This window comes from Mastigoproctus giganteus, chromosome 1 (assembly GCF_048544385.1).
Source record: "Mastigoproctus giganteus isolate SK-2022 chromosome 1, ASM4854438v1, whole genome shotgun sequence".
Taxonomy (NCBI): Eukaryota; Metazoa; Arthropoda; class Arachnida; order Uropygi; family Thelyphonidae; genus Mastigoproctus; species Mastigoproctus giganteus.
This window is the reverse complement of record NC_143575.1, coordinates 252826245-252842624: the sequence shown is the minus strand read 5'-3', so window position 1 is coordinate 252842624 and position 16380 is coordinate 252826245. Positions and strand designations below refer to the sequence as shown.

The following is a 16380-nucleotide window of genomic DNA, read 5'->3' as shown; positions in this document are numbered from 1 at the left end:
CCCCCCCCCCCAAGCATGAAACCAGGTTTCCAAAGTGTCAAGCAAAGAAATATTTCACTTCTGACTTGCAATGACATGTAAACTGTCCTTTGTGACAGTATGTAATGGTTTTGCCAATTACTTATTTCTGGAAATCTGAATTCAAACTCACAATGGCTGTAGTTATTCAATCTCAAGCAGTGAGCTTTCTTTTGAGCTATTCCAGTTTTTTCAGCCTGCACATCATGCTACATGCACACCTCTAGCAGTGCTTGATTAAGAGACTGATGTTGATATTTTGATATCCAGATCAGTAGCTCTTTCACAAGGGTATGACATCAAACTTTAAATATTTGTTCTGTAAAGTATAATCATCAGTGCTGGATTACCCAATAGGCACAGTAGGTACATACCTTGGAGGTCTCCAAGGTTAGGAAGCCTACCCCATAAGTTGGTTTGTGCAGCATTATTCAGAACAAAAGGAATAAAGGCAAAATTTAAATATAGTAATTAATTTAATCTGCCACTGGTAAAAAATTAATTACAGTGGTACTGATGTTGGTTATTCATAATAAGTTTTTGGATACTCCAGAATTAGTTTCATTTTATCCCCCCCCCCCCCTTCTCTCTCTGGGAGTTTTCACTCCCACACTCTGACACTTGCTGGCTAAATTTACTGAATTTTCAAGTATTGGTATAGAATTATATTTACAAAGAACATTGGGTAACAACATTTTTCCTGAAATACTTTTTAAAAAAGTTATAAATTACAGTTAAAATAAAATGAAAGCAGTTATGAAATTAGGACAAACTCACTGGCTAACAGGGTGGATTTTGATCATCAATAAAAATTAGTGTGTAATTTTATTCCTTTATTTTATCTTTGTGGAATATTTTCTTGTTCACAATATTAATCTTTAGATTTTCAAGAGTTTATAGTTACAATTGTTTTGTTCCTTTTAGCTTCATATGGAACACCACTGGCACCACCACTTCCATATGGTGCAGTTAGTGTAAGTATTATATATTTTTTACTCATTTTATAGGTTTTTAAATAATTTATTTGGTAAATTTAGTAGTTCCTGTTAGAACCATTAATGATTCAAGACAATTCTTTTTTAATAATAAACTGCTTCCATTGAAGTAATTGAGACATTTTTGCCTATGCAAATATGTCTACACCTTTGACCAGTCAGTGTTGCTCCCTCTTCCCAAATCTTAAAATGCTTATAATGCAGGCAGCTTAGAAATCTTGCTCCCTCTTTATCCCTCCTATAAAGTTAATATTCAGTGGATTCCAGTGATTTGCGACACATTAGGACTAATGCATTTTGGCCCAATCGAGCAGCTGCCCCAATTATGTGAAGTTTCACGTAACGGTTAAAAATACAGTATCAGTGATAATGATTGATTCACTGTGCAATCAAATTAAGTTACGATGGACTCACCATACAGTTTACTATACGATATGTAGTAAGTGCCGGTTATTGTGATTCATGTTTGTGAATTGAATTTTAATTCTATTAAACAGCGATTCTAATAAGCGAAAATAGGAGGAATATTATCCAGGCTATAAAAGTAAAGATATATTAAGCACAAATTTACACTTTATTATCTTACCAATTAAAATATTAAATGATACTTGAAAATCGGAAGAATATTTTTCACAGGTTAGCAAAATAAAAATAAATTTACTCTTACATGCATAGCTTAATTAATACGTACTGTAATATGTACATACTAACTAGTTGATATTTCTGTTCACTGACATTTGGAGTTTAAAATTTAAAACAGTAAAAAAGATAAGCAGTCAGTAAGAAAGAACACGGCACGCACAAATTGCAACTAACACGATATGTGCAAGTGAGATACAGAGTAAAAATTAAGAAGCTTAAAATATAGGAATGAAGAGAAGAATCTGAAAATTTGTTTTTTATATGATGGAAGGTTTCATGGAAGGGGAAACACATTTCACCTTAATGTAAAAACCAATAGAATTCCAGCACCATCGGTATAATTGCAAATTCAATAAGATCGAGTTTAATATCTGTTTATAGTAGATTGCACTAACAGAAAAGCCCAATAAACCAGAACCTGCTAATTGTTTTTATTGTTTTATGGTTGTGACCTTCGGAAATCAGACCCGACCACTTGATATGGTCGGAAACAATTGTAGGGAAATCTTGAGTGCTGCAATCGCCTGCCCCAATTAAGCAAAGAAAACCCTAGCTGTTTTCTCGATTTGGTTCTGTTCTTTAAGATTTGTCCCAAATAGATGGCTGCCTCGATTAACTGGTGTTTCAAATAATCAGAATCCACTGTATTAATTTAGAAATAAATATCATTAATTATATTAGTACTGTTTTATTTTATTTTTTTATTTTTTCCATAACCTCATTACTAATTTCTCTTTGCACATTTTCCAAGGATATAAACTGTGTATGAATGTTTCAGAAAATTTTTTCTGACCACCAATAATATTGTGATTTCTTTAAAAATAAATTGTCATCTTCTTGGCTACGGTAATTAAATTAGGAGAGAGAGAGAGAGAGAGAGGGCGTTAATTTAAAACAGCTTTTTGTATATTACCAAAGTATAGCATTTCACAGCCACAAGAAATCTTGGTTTTGCATCTTCTGCAGCCCTACACACAGCTCCCATCACTCTGAGAAGTGATGGCATGGAGTGAAATCTAGCCTATCCTTTAGTTTTCTTGATAGGTACTAAAGAGTACTGGAGGATCTAAAAAAATTCTTTTAATTTGAAATATATTTTATTTAATGTGAAAATATATTTATTTATAAAATAAATATATTTAATTTGAAATAATTGGTATGCTTTTAAAACATTAATCACAGATGCCTTGAATGCGTATTTACCATTAAAAAATACTCCACAAGGAGGGTTCCAAGTTGGATGAATAGTGAAGTTGCCCCATTACTTGAGCAGAAAAAGGTGGTATAGAAAAGTTAGAGCAATAAAAAGTACTGAAGCCTATAACAGCTACAAGATGATCTGTAATAGAGTCACAGAAAAGGTTCGGCAGACAAAGGCAGTTTATGAGAAATCGCTGGCAAACAGAGCAAAGAGGGGGAATAAGGAATTCTTCTTAAATGCTAAGAAGAGCAGGACAAACCAGATCGGACCTTTAGGTAAGGGAAAGGGGATAGTATTAAATACACCAGCTGCTGTTGCAGATGAACTCAACAGTTATTTTGCATCGATATTTAAAAATGAAAAACCTTTTGTGGCAATGGGAAATTGTGGAAGCAAAGTTGAAAAATATGTAATTAATGATATCGAAATTTCACAAAATTATTTAATGAAAAAAGTTTCGAGCCTACAGGCCAGTAAGGCTCCTGAAGTTGATGGAATATACCCTATAATCTTAAGGGAGGTGGCAAGTGAGTGAGTGCATTGAACCATTAAGGCTAATTATGTGAGCATCACTAGACTCTGGGGAAATTCCGTTGGATTGGAAAAGTGCCAATGTATCTCCCATACATAAGGGTGGTTCTAAGAGTGAAGTGGAAAATTATTGGCCTGTCAGTCTGACTTCAGTGGTAGGGAGGCATGGAGACAATGATCAAGGGTGGAATTCAGGATCATTTGGATAGAATTGAAATTCTCAAGGATACTCAGCATGGTTTTGTAAAGGGAAAATCATGTTTAACAAATCTGGTTCGCTATTTTGAAAGGGTCACTCATGAGCTGGATTTAGGGAATAATTTCGAAATTGTTTATTTAGATTTCAGCAAAGCTTTTGACTCAGTCCCACATGAGCGGTTGCTTTATAAGCTGGAACAGGTTGGAATCACTGGGAAAATCCATAGATGGATAGCAGGATGGTTCAGGGCAGGAGGCTGAGGGTTGTGATAAATGGCTATTCCTCAGATTGGGTTGATGTAAGAAGTGGAGTTCCCCAAGGATCGGTAGGACCACTGTTGTTTTTAATTTTCATAAATGACATTGATGAAGGGATAGAGGGCGTGATGTCTAAATTGGTAGACATGATGTTAAAATTGGTAGAGTAGTTAATGGAATGGTCAGAAAAATGACAGCTATGCTTTAATCCAACAAAGTGTAAGGTATTACACCTGGGAAACAGTAATCCCAAAATAACTTAACTTGGTGGAGTTCAACTAAACCCAGTACTGGAGGAAACGATACGTTTCCTCCAGTACTGGGTGTTACGATACAGTCAGACATGAAATTCTCTGAGCATTTTAAACAGGTTGCAAGGAAGGCCCATGGTGTCCTGTCGATGATCTATCGAACTTTTGCAAGTAGAGGTAGGGATGTGATAATCCCATTATATAAGGCTTTTGTTAGACCACACTTGGAATACTGTGCTCAGGTATAGAGACCGCACCTAAAGAAAGACATCGAGCTTCTTGAAAGGGTGCAAAGACGGGTAACTTGCCTGTTGAGATTGGCAAAAGGGCGTCCTTATGAAGAAAGACTTCGAATATGTGGGTTGCAGAGTTTGGAAACTAGACACCTTAGAGGAGATTTGATTGAGGTGTTTAAGGCTCTGAGAGGCATCAGTAAAATGAATGAGGACGAAATTTTCAAGATTATAAATGATGCTTGAACTAGGGGGGCATGAATTCAAGTTACGGGGGGGTGGAGATGTTTAGATTAACACTTATTTTAGCTAGTGAGTTATAAATTACAGGAATAAGTTGTCTACGTGGGTGGTAGAGGCTGACAGTTTGGGGAAATTCAAAGGTCATCTGGATAGTACCTTCGGGTGAGGGAAACACATAGGATGATAGGTTTAATTTCCTTTTCTTTTATCAATTATTGGGTTGGGTTTTTTTTTTTTTTTTGGCTGGTGCAGCATTAGCCATAGGCTTTCTTGCACCATGCGGCCATTACTTATATATATATATATATTATATATATATATATATATATATATATATATACAGTTGAACTTCCCTATAACGAATTCGATAAATCCGGCGAAAAAATTCGTTACAGAGAAATTTCGTTATACAGAGAATATCTTTTTTTTATTAGAAATCGTTATCTAATTAGAAAATTAAAACGAATCTACATTTATTTTTAATGTATTTTATTTCAAAAACATACTTATTTAAATTAAGTTTACACTATTTTCGCCGGTAAGTATCACGCATTAAAAAAAAATCTGTAATTTTTGTTTCCACAGTACAATTAAAAAATTGTCTGATTCTCAAAGAAAACCTCACATTTATTCAGAGCATTAAAAACATTATCAGGAACATTTTCACAAAACTGTAGACCCATACGAACCGTTTTAAAAGCGTTAATCATTTCTTCACGAGTTGGCTTTTCTACGGGTTGTTCTGATGCGTCTTCAGCGTCATCGTTAATTTCTTCGTAATCATGGTCGCATCTAACACTGTTCAGCAGTATTTCATCTTCATTTGGATGTTCTGCTGTGATCTCCATAAACATAACTATCCAGTGTTATTTCATTTTTGATGTTTCCAGGCGATTCTAATAATGTCCAAAAGTTTTTCAGTTGTGAAAGGGGCAATTCATCTTGTTCGTCCAGTCGTTGTTCGACTTCTGTATTCACTGCAAATTCCGCTTTTGAAAAACAATTTTGAATAGTGTATTCAGTGACATCATTTGTCCAAACTTTTGCCAGTTCAGAGAAATCTCTAAGGTTAATTGTAACCTCCAAGTTTCTATTTTCAGATAACGCAAAACAATCTTCATTATTATTCTCTTTCGATAATGAAATTTAAAATTTTTAATAATGCCTTGGTCCATTGGCTGGAGTTTTGACGTTATGTTTGGTGGTAAAAACAACTTCACACTTTTAAGTTTGGCAGAAATACTGGCAGGATGTGCCGGACAGTTGTCAGTTACCAACACGATTTTCCTTATTTCTTTTGTTATACGCTTGTCTGGTTTTAATATCCATTCTTCAAAAATATCACTTGTCATCCATGCTTTTTTATTAAAAGGTGTAGTCAACTTCCAAAGATTTTGTGCCTCTAAAACATCTTGGTTTTTTTTTGTTTTTTTTTATATTCCGATGACTAAAAGTCTTAATTTTTCACTTCCTGTTATATTTGCTCCAACTAGCACAGTGATTCTTTCTTTGCTTTGTTTTCCGCCAAAACATTTATCATCCTTAAAAGCAAGTGTTCTATTCGGTAAACATTTAAAGAATAAACCCATTTTGTCAGCATTAAAAACATCCTTACTCTCATATTCTTCCAAAATCTTCTTTAAGGTATTGTTCCTCCAACTGTTGCAATCTTCTTCGCTTACATTAACACTTTCTCTACAAATAACCTTTTCCACAATTCTGTGGCGCTTCTTAAATTTATCTAGCCATCCAGTGCTCACATTAAATTCTTGTCCAAGGGACTGTGCAAATTTCAGAGCTTGTTGCTTAATTATTAGACCTGATATTGGGATATTCTTTTCACGTATCATTTGCACCCATTTTAGAACAGCTTTATCAACATCTTCGTATATACACAACTTAATTCGCTTCTTGTCTGCTCCTCCTTCAATTGCATTTAAAATTAATTCTCGGTTTTTTTTTTAAATCATAGATAAACTGCTTGCAGATATGCCATATTTCTCTGCAACATCTTTTTTTCTTAAAACCCTGGTCAATATAATAACAATCTTTGCTTTATCATTAATACTTAAACACTTTCTCTTCGACATTGTTTTCGCAATTGTAAAAATTACTGAGCTGCAGCTCTTGCCGATACATACACCGCAAACTTTGCTGCGCTGGCCATATAGTGAATTGTTAGTACAGGTACTGCCTATTCAATGATGTTCGCTTGCCAATTCAACAGTATCACTCCCTTTGAAGAAATATACGACTTTGTGAATTTCTTTTATTCCGCTTTCATTCATATATACACGAAAGAAAATTTATGATTAACGTATGCTGTATGTTACTTTTCAGAAAAACAAAACAAAACAAGGGCATATAGCCTATGTGATTGATAACGAACGAAATCAAAAAAAAAATAAAAATTCATGAAAACCATCTACTAGGAGTCCAGTTAGTCGAGAACGGACATATATAATGATTGACATGGTCATGTGGTACAATTGAGGTGAGAAGCGAATGTCACTCAGTAGGCATTATTAAAAACCGACTATGGTAGCATTTTATGTATTGCCGCTGCAGCATGCTAAAGGTTTACTGCAGTGAATTTCGTTTTCCCCCTGAGCCAACATCAATTTACAAATCTACCCTATTTATTGTAAAGTTTACGACCACTTTTAAGAAAACCCATTTGGTTTAATAACTGTAACAAAAATGAAACAAAGACCCTCCTACGGGCCACAAGTGTTCACTAAAAGGATGATTATTTAATTCCAGATGCTAATGTGCAATTTCTGAAGGAAGGAGGCTTGAAAGTACTTGTAAATGCTTCAAAAATGCTTTTATTTATTTTTTTTTTAAATTCGTTATAGAGAGACTAAACACTGTTATATGGGGTTAATTTTACATGTAATTTTGTTTCAAGGTGCAATGTTTTTCGAAAAAATTCGTAATATAGAGAAATTCATTAAATAGAAGTTCGTAATAGAGAAGTTCCACTGTATATATAAATTTTTCCCCCCTTTCCTGCAAGGTGTATTAATCCCCGAGCAGAAAAAAATTTGAAATTTACGGATTAAATGTATTAAAATATTAATTTAAAATATTGTTTTCTCAGTAATAGATGAGTCCATTTGGATAAGTACAAACAGTATTCATTAAATTTTTATGCATGGCTATTTCTGTATTTGTGAATACAAAAGTTCAACATTTAAAAATTTTATTTCCTTTGTAAAAGAAATTTATAGGAATTCAAATTAGAATCAGTTGTTGGAATTTAAAGAAATTAGAGAATGCTATGGGATTTAGTAGAAAAGATCTAGATTTAAAATTTGTTTATCAAAAAATATAGGATGGTTCCTAGACCTAACTCATCATATATGATATGAAACATTGCAATTATAGAGAAATTTGTTGCTGTAAATATGCAAGTTTGCTATGCTAGCCATTTAAATAATTTGCTAATACGAAAGAACTTTGTGTTACATAGCTGCCAACTCTGTGTTAGCATAATATATTTTTTTCCATCTTTTTTGCAATAATGTGGTTTTTCTCTCTCCTTTTCATAGAAAAATAATATTTTTCCCAAATGTGAATAAACTCATTCGTGCCTTTTAAATAGAACTCCACTTTCAGCTTTCAGCAGAAAACCAGCTTTCCACTTCATTAATTACCTCCTAATCATTCTGAAGGTGAAATATCAAGAGAATAAAGTGGGTACTGCAGATTTTCAAAGCCACACCTGATTGAAAAGTCCACTACGAGTGCAGCCTTATGAGCAGGAGCATTGTCAGCTTTGAAGTGGACACCTTTGACTAGCTTCCTGCATCTCTTAAATTAGGGCGCCTCCGTAGCCAGGTGGCCAGGAGCGGCTGTGCATAGCACACGCTTCTTGATTAGACCGGGGCTCGAGCCCATGACCACCAAATATGGAGGATGCAGAAAGATCAGTGAATGACCACTGCATATCCTCGGAGCAATATGGTCTTAGTTGCTAATGCTCCTAAAAACCAAATAACAACAACTCTTAAATTAGTTAGCCTCTCAACTTTCCCCAGAGGCTTCTGTATTACTCCCTGATGATGCTGTTGCCTTTGGGATGTAATCTGTAATCTAGACCATGTTTTTAGACAGAAGTCTAAAAACATGGTCTTAGTGGCAGTCAGTTGAACCTTAGATTTTTTTTTAGGGGTTGGTGAAGATGAATGTTTTCATAGTTTGCTGTTCTGTTTTATTTCTGGGTCGTGGTGATATATCACAGCATTCATCCATCATCACAATTCAGTCAAAAATAATCATCCATATTTTCTCTGTATTTTCCACAAATTGTTTGGAGCATTAGCATTAGCAGAGGCATATGATGCAAGAAAGCAAGCTTATTCAGCATCAGCCAAAAAAAAAAAAAAAAAAAAAACCCACTCCCATTTCACCCCTCCGTTCGTTCGAAATACCTGTCCAGTTGAGCTTTAAATTTGTTTAGGCTATCAACTTCAACAACAAGTGATGGAAGTCGGTTCCACCAACCAACCACCCGCTGGCCAAAGGCAAATTTCCGCACATCTATCCGACATCCGTCCTTCCTCAATTTGAATTTATGCCCTCTGAGGTGATTATTCTGAGAAAGATGAAGAATCCCATTGGCATTGAGCATGCTCAAACCATTCAAAGCCTTATACACCTCTATCAGATCACCTCGCCGGTGCCTAGTCTCCAGACTCTGTAATTTGCAAAACTTAAGCCTTTCTTCGTAAGAGCAACCCTTTGTTCCATTTACTAATCTTGTTGCCCTTCTCTGTACCCGTTCCAGCAGCTCTACATCCTTCTTGAAATGAGGCCTCCAGACCTGTATACAGTACTCAAGATGTGGCCTTACCATTGCCTTATACAAGGGAACATTCTCCTGTGGAGCTTTTGAGGAGGTGTCAATCGCAGAACCAGTCACGCTGCTACCTTAGACGTGCAGGAACTCGTGCATTACAGTATAAACATGGCTAATATTCACTTCATCTGTTATAAAATTTATAGTCACACATTTGTCTTTGAGGACTGACTGTTCCACTAGAGTGAAGATATGTAGAAATGAGACTAAAGAAATATATAGAAAGAAGTAAAGCAACAAACGAAATCATGGTGTATATATATATATATATATAAATTGCATATAAAAATAGATAAGTATATTGTCGTATAAAGGACAAACCTGGTGTCATTATCAAGGGTTAACCACCAAAACTGCATGACACTAACTTTCATGAAAAGACAGTCTGTTTCTGACACAAAGCACATGCCAGGAAATAATTAAGAAATTAGTTAATTTTTAATGAATTTTTAAAGATATTAAAATTTATGTGGTTAAAGCCAAAAGAAATATGTATGTGGAGAAGAGTACAAATAGGCATGTAGTTTACAGTTGCCTCGACAAAGGGACTAAAAAACACAAAAGGAAAGTAGTAAAGGAATTCACAATTGACTGCAACTAAAATGAAACCAAAACAAACAATAATACAAAATAAATATAAGGAATGTAAACGATGAAGACAATAGAGACCTCAGTGAGGGAGGAGGTTGAAAGTGTATAGTTAAATTTGTGATAAATACAGCCCAGAATAGAAAAGGATGTTAAAACCTTGAGAATGAGAGAAAAAAAAAGGGCAATATAGGAAGAATATAGTTTTTCACTATGCATTGATAGAACTAATGGATCACAAGATATAAGAATACAGAAAAGTAAAAGGTAAAGGAAATGTTGAAAACATAGTACAGGTCAGGTATTTTGGGGTCACAAATCTCATTTCTTTAGATAGGACCTTAAAGTTCCTATCTAAAGAAACAGGAGTTGTGACCTTTCCCCTTCACCACCTTTTCTGAATGGAATTTGCAACCCTGAATGCCTGAGCTGTCCCGTTATTTATTTCTTGCGAGCCATTAGTTTACTGAACATGTAGCAAAAACTATTCTTCCTGTACTTACCACTTTTACTCCCTCTCAAAGTTTCAGACCCTTTTCTTGCTACTTTAGGAGTTATATACTTCCTTTGCTATTCTTGGCTGTATTTATCACAAGTTTAACTACACACTTTCAATTTTTTTTTATCCCCTCCCTACTTGCGGTCTTTCTTTGTCTTTTAAGTTCCAGATGTTTCCATTGTATTACTGTTTATTTTTGGTTTAGTTTTAATTACAGTCAGTTGTGATGAGTTCTTTCACTACTCTCCTTCCTTCCTTCCTTCCTTTGTGCTTTTTTGTTTCTCTGTTGAGTTAACTGTAAACCACATGCCTATTTGTATTCTCCCCACATATATCTTTTGGACTTAAAGATATATGTGGGGAGAATACAAATATTCTGACTCTTGATAACAACCCCAGAGTTGTTTTATGATGATGTACTTATCTATTTGTAATTTTATTTACGCGCACACACCTTGATTCCTTACATTCCTTTACTCCTTTATATATATATATTTCTTGCTCTCTTTTTCTGTATCTCCTCATTTAATTACTTAACTCTGAAATTATTCATTATGGTCATTGGGTTCTTTCTAACTTTCAGTGGCCCTAGTCCCATACAGTGTCACATACGGTACAACCCAGTGATAATATCCTCTCACAATTTAGAAAACAATAAAGATTAATAAAATTGAAAGTTTATAAAAACTAATATCATTAAAGATTTATTTTAAAATATGATAAACATATGGGATAAACTCATCAAACTCACATTGAGTTTGATGAGTTTATCCCATATGTTTATTCCAGGAGGAGTTTTTATGATTTTATGAAGCCATGACATAAGACTAAAGCATGTTTCCTTATATCATTATCTGCTATGTTCAAACAGAATTCATGGATAGCAAGTTGCCAGCTGAGTTTTCCGAAGCATCATATTAAATGGTATTTAACTTTAATGTAAATTATAAACTTATTGGGGAACCAGTTCATCATTGAATAGCACTGTTTGATGAACAAGTTTTTTTGAATCAGATTCAAATGAATCGATTTTGCAGAATGAAAATGGTATGAAGTTACTTCTCATTATCACTGAAGATAAAGAAATAGATATTTTTTAATATCAGTTCTTTCAGTTATAGTGTGAGAACCTACCATACCTTATTATGAAAGAAGGAAGAATTGGTGTACAGTGGGTTAAATTCCGGGAAATGTCAAGTGTACAGGGAATCGTGAATACAGATTATCTCAAATCATGCTTGGCATATTTTAATAATTGCACATAGCAGTGCCCAGTATGAGAGAATATTCAGCCAGGTGAAATAAAAAAGATTGAGGTGGATGAAATGTCCTTTTTGGGAAATAAAATCATCACTTTATCAACTTTGAAGACAAACAAGGATAAGAATAATATTATGAAATTGTTTGATTCCTACTAAGAAATAAGTAGTGAAGAACTTGTCTAATTAGATAAGCAATGAGAAAGTGGAACAAATTCTGTTAAAGGAAACCCAACAGATTGAACTCTGCGTGTTAACATTCTGAATGATTGTTGAAAGAATTTTGATCAATTATGCAGCTCTGGAATGTTGAGAGGCAAGTGATGTCTTGGGTTGCTAGAGTCATATTTATGAAGAGAAATATAATGAATCAGAGAAGCAATCTCTTGAATGGGGGGAGAGAGTAACCTTTCAGCCTTAAAGACATGTAGCGTATGTTAATTTCAAGTGCACTTGCTTGCGAAGTTCATTGGCATGCATATACAGCATTTGTATAGTATACAGTATGATCATTGATTATATGCTGTAATAAAAATAAAAAATAATTCAGCATAAAATACAGTATAGTGTACAATTGTTACAACTCATCTCTTATTATTTTACACACATCTATCACCTTTTACATGGTTTTGTTTGGAATTTTGGTATTTGCACAATTTTACATAACATAACACTAAGGAAACTCATCTCTCATTTTAAGTGAGAATTGCCTTTATTATTCAAAAAACTGGTTATTTCAATATTTCTTGCTTTCTGGGCGAATGGAATGATGCCTGTAGTGGAAAAACACATAATATTATGAATTTCTGGAGATATATTATTACAAAGCACACAATTGTTAATAACAATAATAATAAAAAAGCAGCATGCACACCCTGTATGATTCCAAATTAACTAGAATACTATATACAGTAAACCCCCGCTATTCGCGGTCGCTGATTTAATATAAAATGAAACCTAAAAAAATGTGAATTTTAAAGCACCGTGAACATTTTCCGGCATAAAAAACATGGACGTGGCTAAAATTATCTTTCCCGATCAATACAGTGCTCAGTGGGGGGATATTTATAAATTGATATGCTTACAAAAGTGATAAATCTACTGTTTCGCAGTGTAAAACAGACTTTTTCGAGTGTGTTAGCGGAAGAAAGTGACTTTATTGTGGACAAGTTCTTTCTAACCAGTACAAAAATATGGCTACGAATAACAAGGGAAATGTGAAAAGATCAAAGGTGATGACATTAGCAAATAAAATTGAGTTATTAGACAAAATTTCTAATGGTGAAAGTGTCTCCTCAGTGGCAAAACATTATAAAATCAATGAGTCAAGGGTACAATCAGTCAAAAAATCGGAAGAAAAAATCCGCCGTAGTATCCGTGAAAACACGCTAATTGCTTCAAAAATTTGCTCTCTTAACTCGTGATGTTAAATTAGAAAAAAATGGAAAAGGCTTTAAATCTGTGGATAGAAGACCGAACTCAAAATAAAATTCCGTTAAGTTCACTCATCATTCGTGAAAAGGCAAAACTCCTTTATCAACACTTTAGTGAAACTGGTGATAGCACTGACGAGATAAATTTTTTAGCTATAACAAAGGCGCTGGATTGAAAGATTTGTTTGAAATTTCTAATAAATATTACATTTAATATTAAATTGTTTCTTATTTTCATTTCGATGCCTTATACTTGCATTTCTAATGGTCATATTATGAAGGTACATATAATACATACATACATAGACAAAATTTTAGACTAGTTTTTTTATATATTTCATATTTTGGAACGGAACCCCTTTATTACTATGAGAGCCATAACTCAGTATTTGCGTTTTCGGTATTCGCGGTATTTCTCAGGAACGTAACCCCCGCGAATAGCGGGGGTTTACTGTACTTATTATATAGCAGTCTTGCACAAATGCTGCTTGAAATTAGCATAGTGCTTACTGCATACTGCTTTTCTTCCACAATGTGGAAAAGGCATGCATTTGTGGATTTTTTTTTTTTTTTTTTTAATGCATGGTGAATTAGTCTGCAGTGAGAACTGCATAGCTTTTCTCTTGAAAAACTGCCATGGATTCAGTTGCCCTGACACTTGTTCTGAACAGCTCAACCCCCACCTTACACATAGTAGACTCGTGTGTGTATCTGACCCCCCATCCCCAATCTGTCTTTACTCGTCGTATCCCAAAGATGAATATCAGAAAGTTTATTGCTCAAGCATAGGAAATGGAGAATTTTTCTGTAAGTAATTATATCTCTGCACTGTAAAGCCATAGTAGTATAAGCCATTTCTATTATATTTTGAAAATTGCCATTTATATAATATGAATATTGTAGAGTCCATATTTTATGGTGGGTTGGTCATTTATTCCTATGATTGTTAAAATTTTGTCAAATCTATTTGTAAAAAAATTTATTCTGTGTTTATGTAGCTAACAGCATGTTTTCTTACTTTTATTTTATATCACCATCCATTGCTTAACATGAAGAGTATTTGAAATGTTTCTGACCCCCCATTAAAAAAATGAAGCAGTTTGAAAATGAATCGACTTTTATTCAGCATAGTTACCTCTAAAAGCTACACACTTGATGGAACATTCCCTTGTCTTTTCTAGACCTCCAACATACTTGGGGGGGGGGTCTAGATATGTTATTTGGAACATATCATAGTAGCAATATGAAGGTGTCATTTCTGTAAGATAAGTTGGATAACAACAATTCATAACCAAAATTGCTGATTTGTTTCCATGGTCATCCAAGCCTTGTGACTTGGAGCAGTGTTATGCAGGAAGAGAATTTGTCCAGAGAATTTCCTACTGCACCTTGCCTTTAATGGCCCATGAAATTTCAGTAACAAGAAAGAATACTGTTTACTTATAGCTTTTATCCTCTTGCAGGTAATCAATAAATATCTCTGCTTTGTGGTCCTAAAAAAATTCTTTCATTGAAATTTCTTTTGGGGAAGAAATTCTCTGATTGTTGTCTGGTTTCTGACTCATAGTTATGAATTCTGTACAAATTTTGCTAGAATTTTCTTTGGACATTTCATTCTGTTCTGCATTTGATTCTTTTGGCACCCATTTTGCCTATATTTCTTTCAAGCTAAATTTTTTTTTTTTGCAGGCAGTATGATGGGACTCATTGCCGTGTATATTGTAACCTGATCTGATGATCTTTCAAAATTGGGTGATGAACAGCATCATTGTTTTTTTATGTTTGTTACAGTCACTGGTCATCCAGTGAATTTCTTTGGTGAACACCCCCATTTGAATTCAGAATTGCAGTTCTTAATGGTACTATACAATGGATAATCACTGTGTAATGTCTGTATCATATCCTAGTGGATTTGCATATCAAATCAGTAGTCCTTTCAAAAGAAAAAGTATCAAGGGTAAATTTGGAACATGTTATATTTCATCTGCTTTTTTGGATCTGTGTGTTTGATTAACTCTGGGTTCTTAATGGTACTATCTGAAGCACATTCATTGTGTATAATATCTTCCTGTTCTCATGGATTTACTTTCCATAAAATCCTTTAGAAAAGGGATTTCATTAATGCATAACTCTTTTCCTTTTCAAATTTTTTTGGTTTTAATGAATGACTTTTTTTAAACCTAAAAAAATTAATAATTTAAGATAGTTTATTTCTATACATATAATTGTGTAATTTAATCAAATAATGTAGGTAAGAAACTTCAAGTTCCCTTCCTATTAGTATATTTTATCATAACGCACATACTCTCACTATCAGTGTGTTAACCATCACTGCAAATACTCATTTACAGAGAAATATTCCCTCTGGGAAATCTATAGTTCTTCAGTACTCGGGTAAGTGACATTACACATTTCGTTCAATAAAATTATTAATTAGTAACTAATATTGAAATTTGAGATTGTTTTGAGCAAAACTTGAAGGATTTTTTATAATATAAATAAATAGTCAAGCAAAGGGTCAGAGGAAAATTACACCTCCTTTATTTGTGTTAGACATACATTCATATAAACTGCTGATTATCCAGAAATGAGTAGCTAGATTTCTTCACAAGTATATAAATATATCCATTTCATTTATATTATCATCTTTGGTATTTTACTGCAATTGTGTGAATTTTCTGTGCTAAAATTATCATGATTGAAATATCTTGTTCTTAAATTATTTATAGATTTTCAAGGCTTCTGAGGACTACTGGAAAAATGCTGGCTATCAGGTAAGTTACAACTTTATTGTTTACATTAGAGTTGACAGCTGCAGTTATTTCTTTTCATCTTCCTCATTTATTCACTTCCATGCTGTTTTCTGGAACAATCTTTCTTCGTACGTATTTCCTGAAAATTACAGTCTACAGAAGTTCAAGTCTAATGTCAATAAATATCTTCTTTCGTCTTCTCAACATCCAACCCAAGCACGGTACCAAGTACTAATAGGTTCTAAAACCTCTCTTGTTTGGAGTTTTCATAAAAAAAAAAAAAAAAAAATTTCCTTTTTAAAAAAAAAAGCCAAACATATGGTGAACATAATTGTAAGATTTAAATAAATAAACTTTAAAAAAATGTATTTATTATTATAATTATCAGAAAATTGTTGAACTGGGCAATAAAAT

The 16380-nt window shown here is 33.7% G+C and overlaps 1 protein-coding gene across 4 annotated transcripts in view; it reads left to right on the top strand.

The window, feature by feature from the left end:
- The window catches only part of LOC150091771 (uncharacterized), a 165146-nt gene that overhangs the window by 110424 nt on the left and 38342 nt on the right, over positions 1–16380 (top strand). For all 4 annotated transcript variants that reach the window (XM_090376882.1, XM_090376855.1, XM_090376864.1 and 1 more), the window contains 2 exons: positions 943–992; positions 15943–15987. In XM_090376882.1, the coding sequence (XP_090233008.1) occupies positions 943–992; positions 15943–15987 (95 nt within the window). The remainder of the gene's footprint in view (positions 1–942; positions 993–15942; positions 15988–16380) is intronic.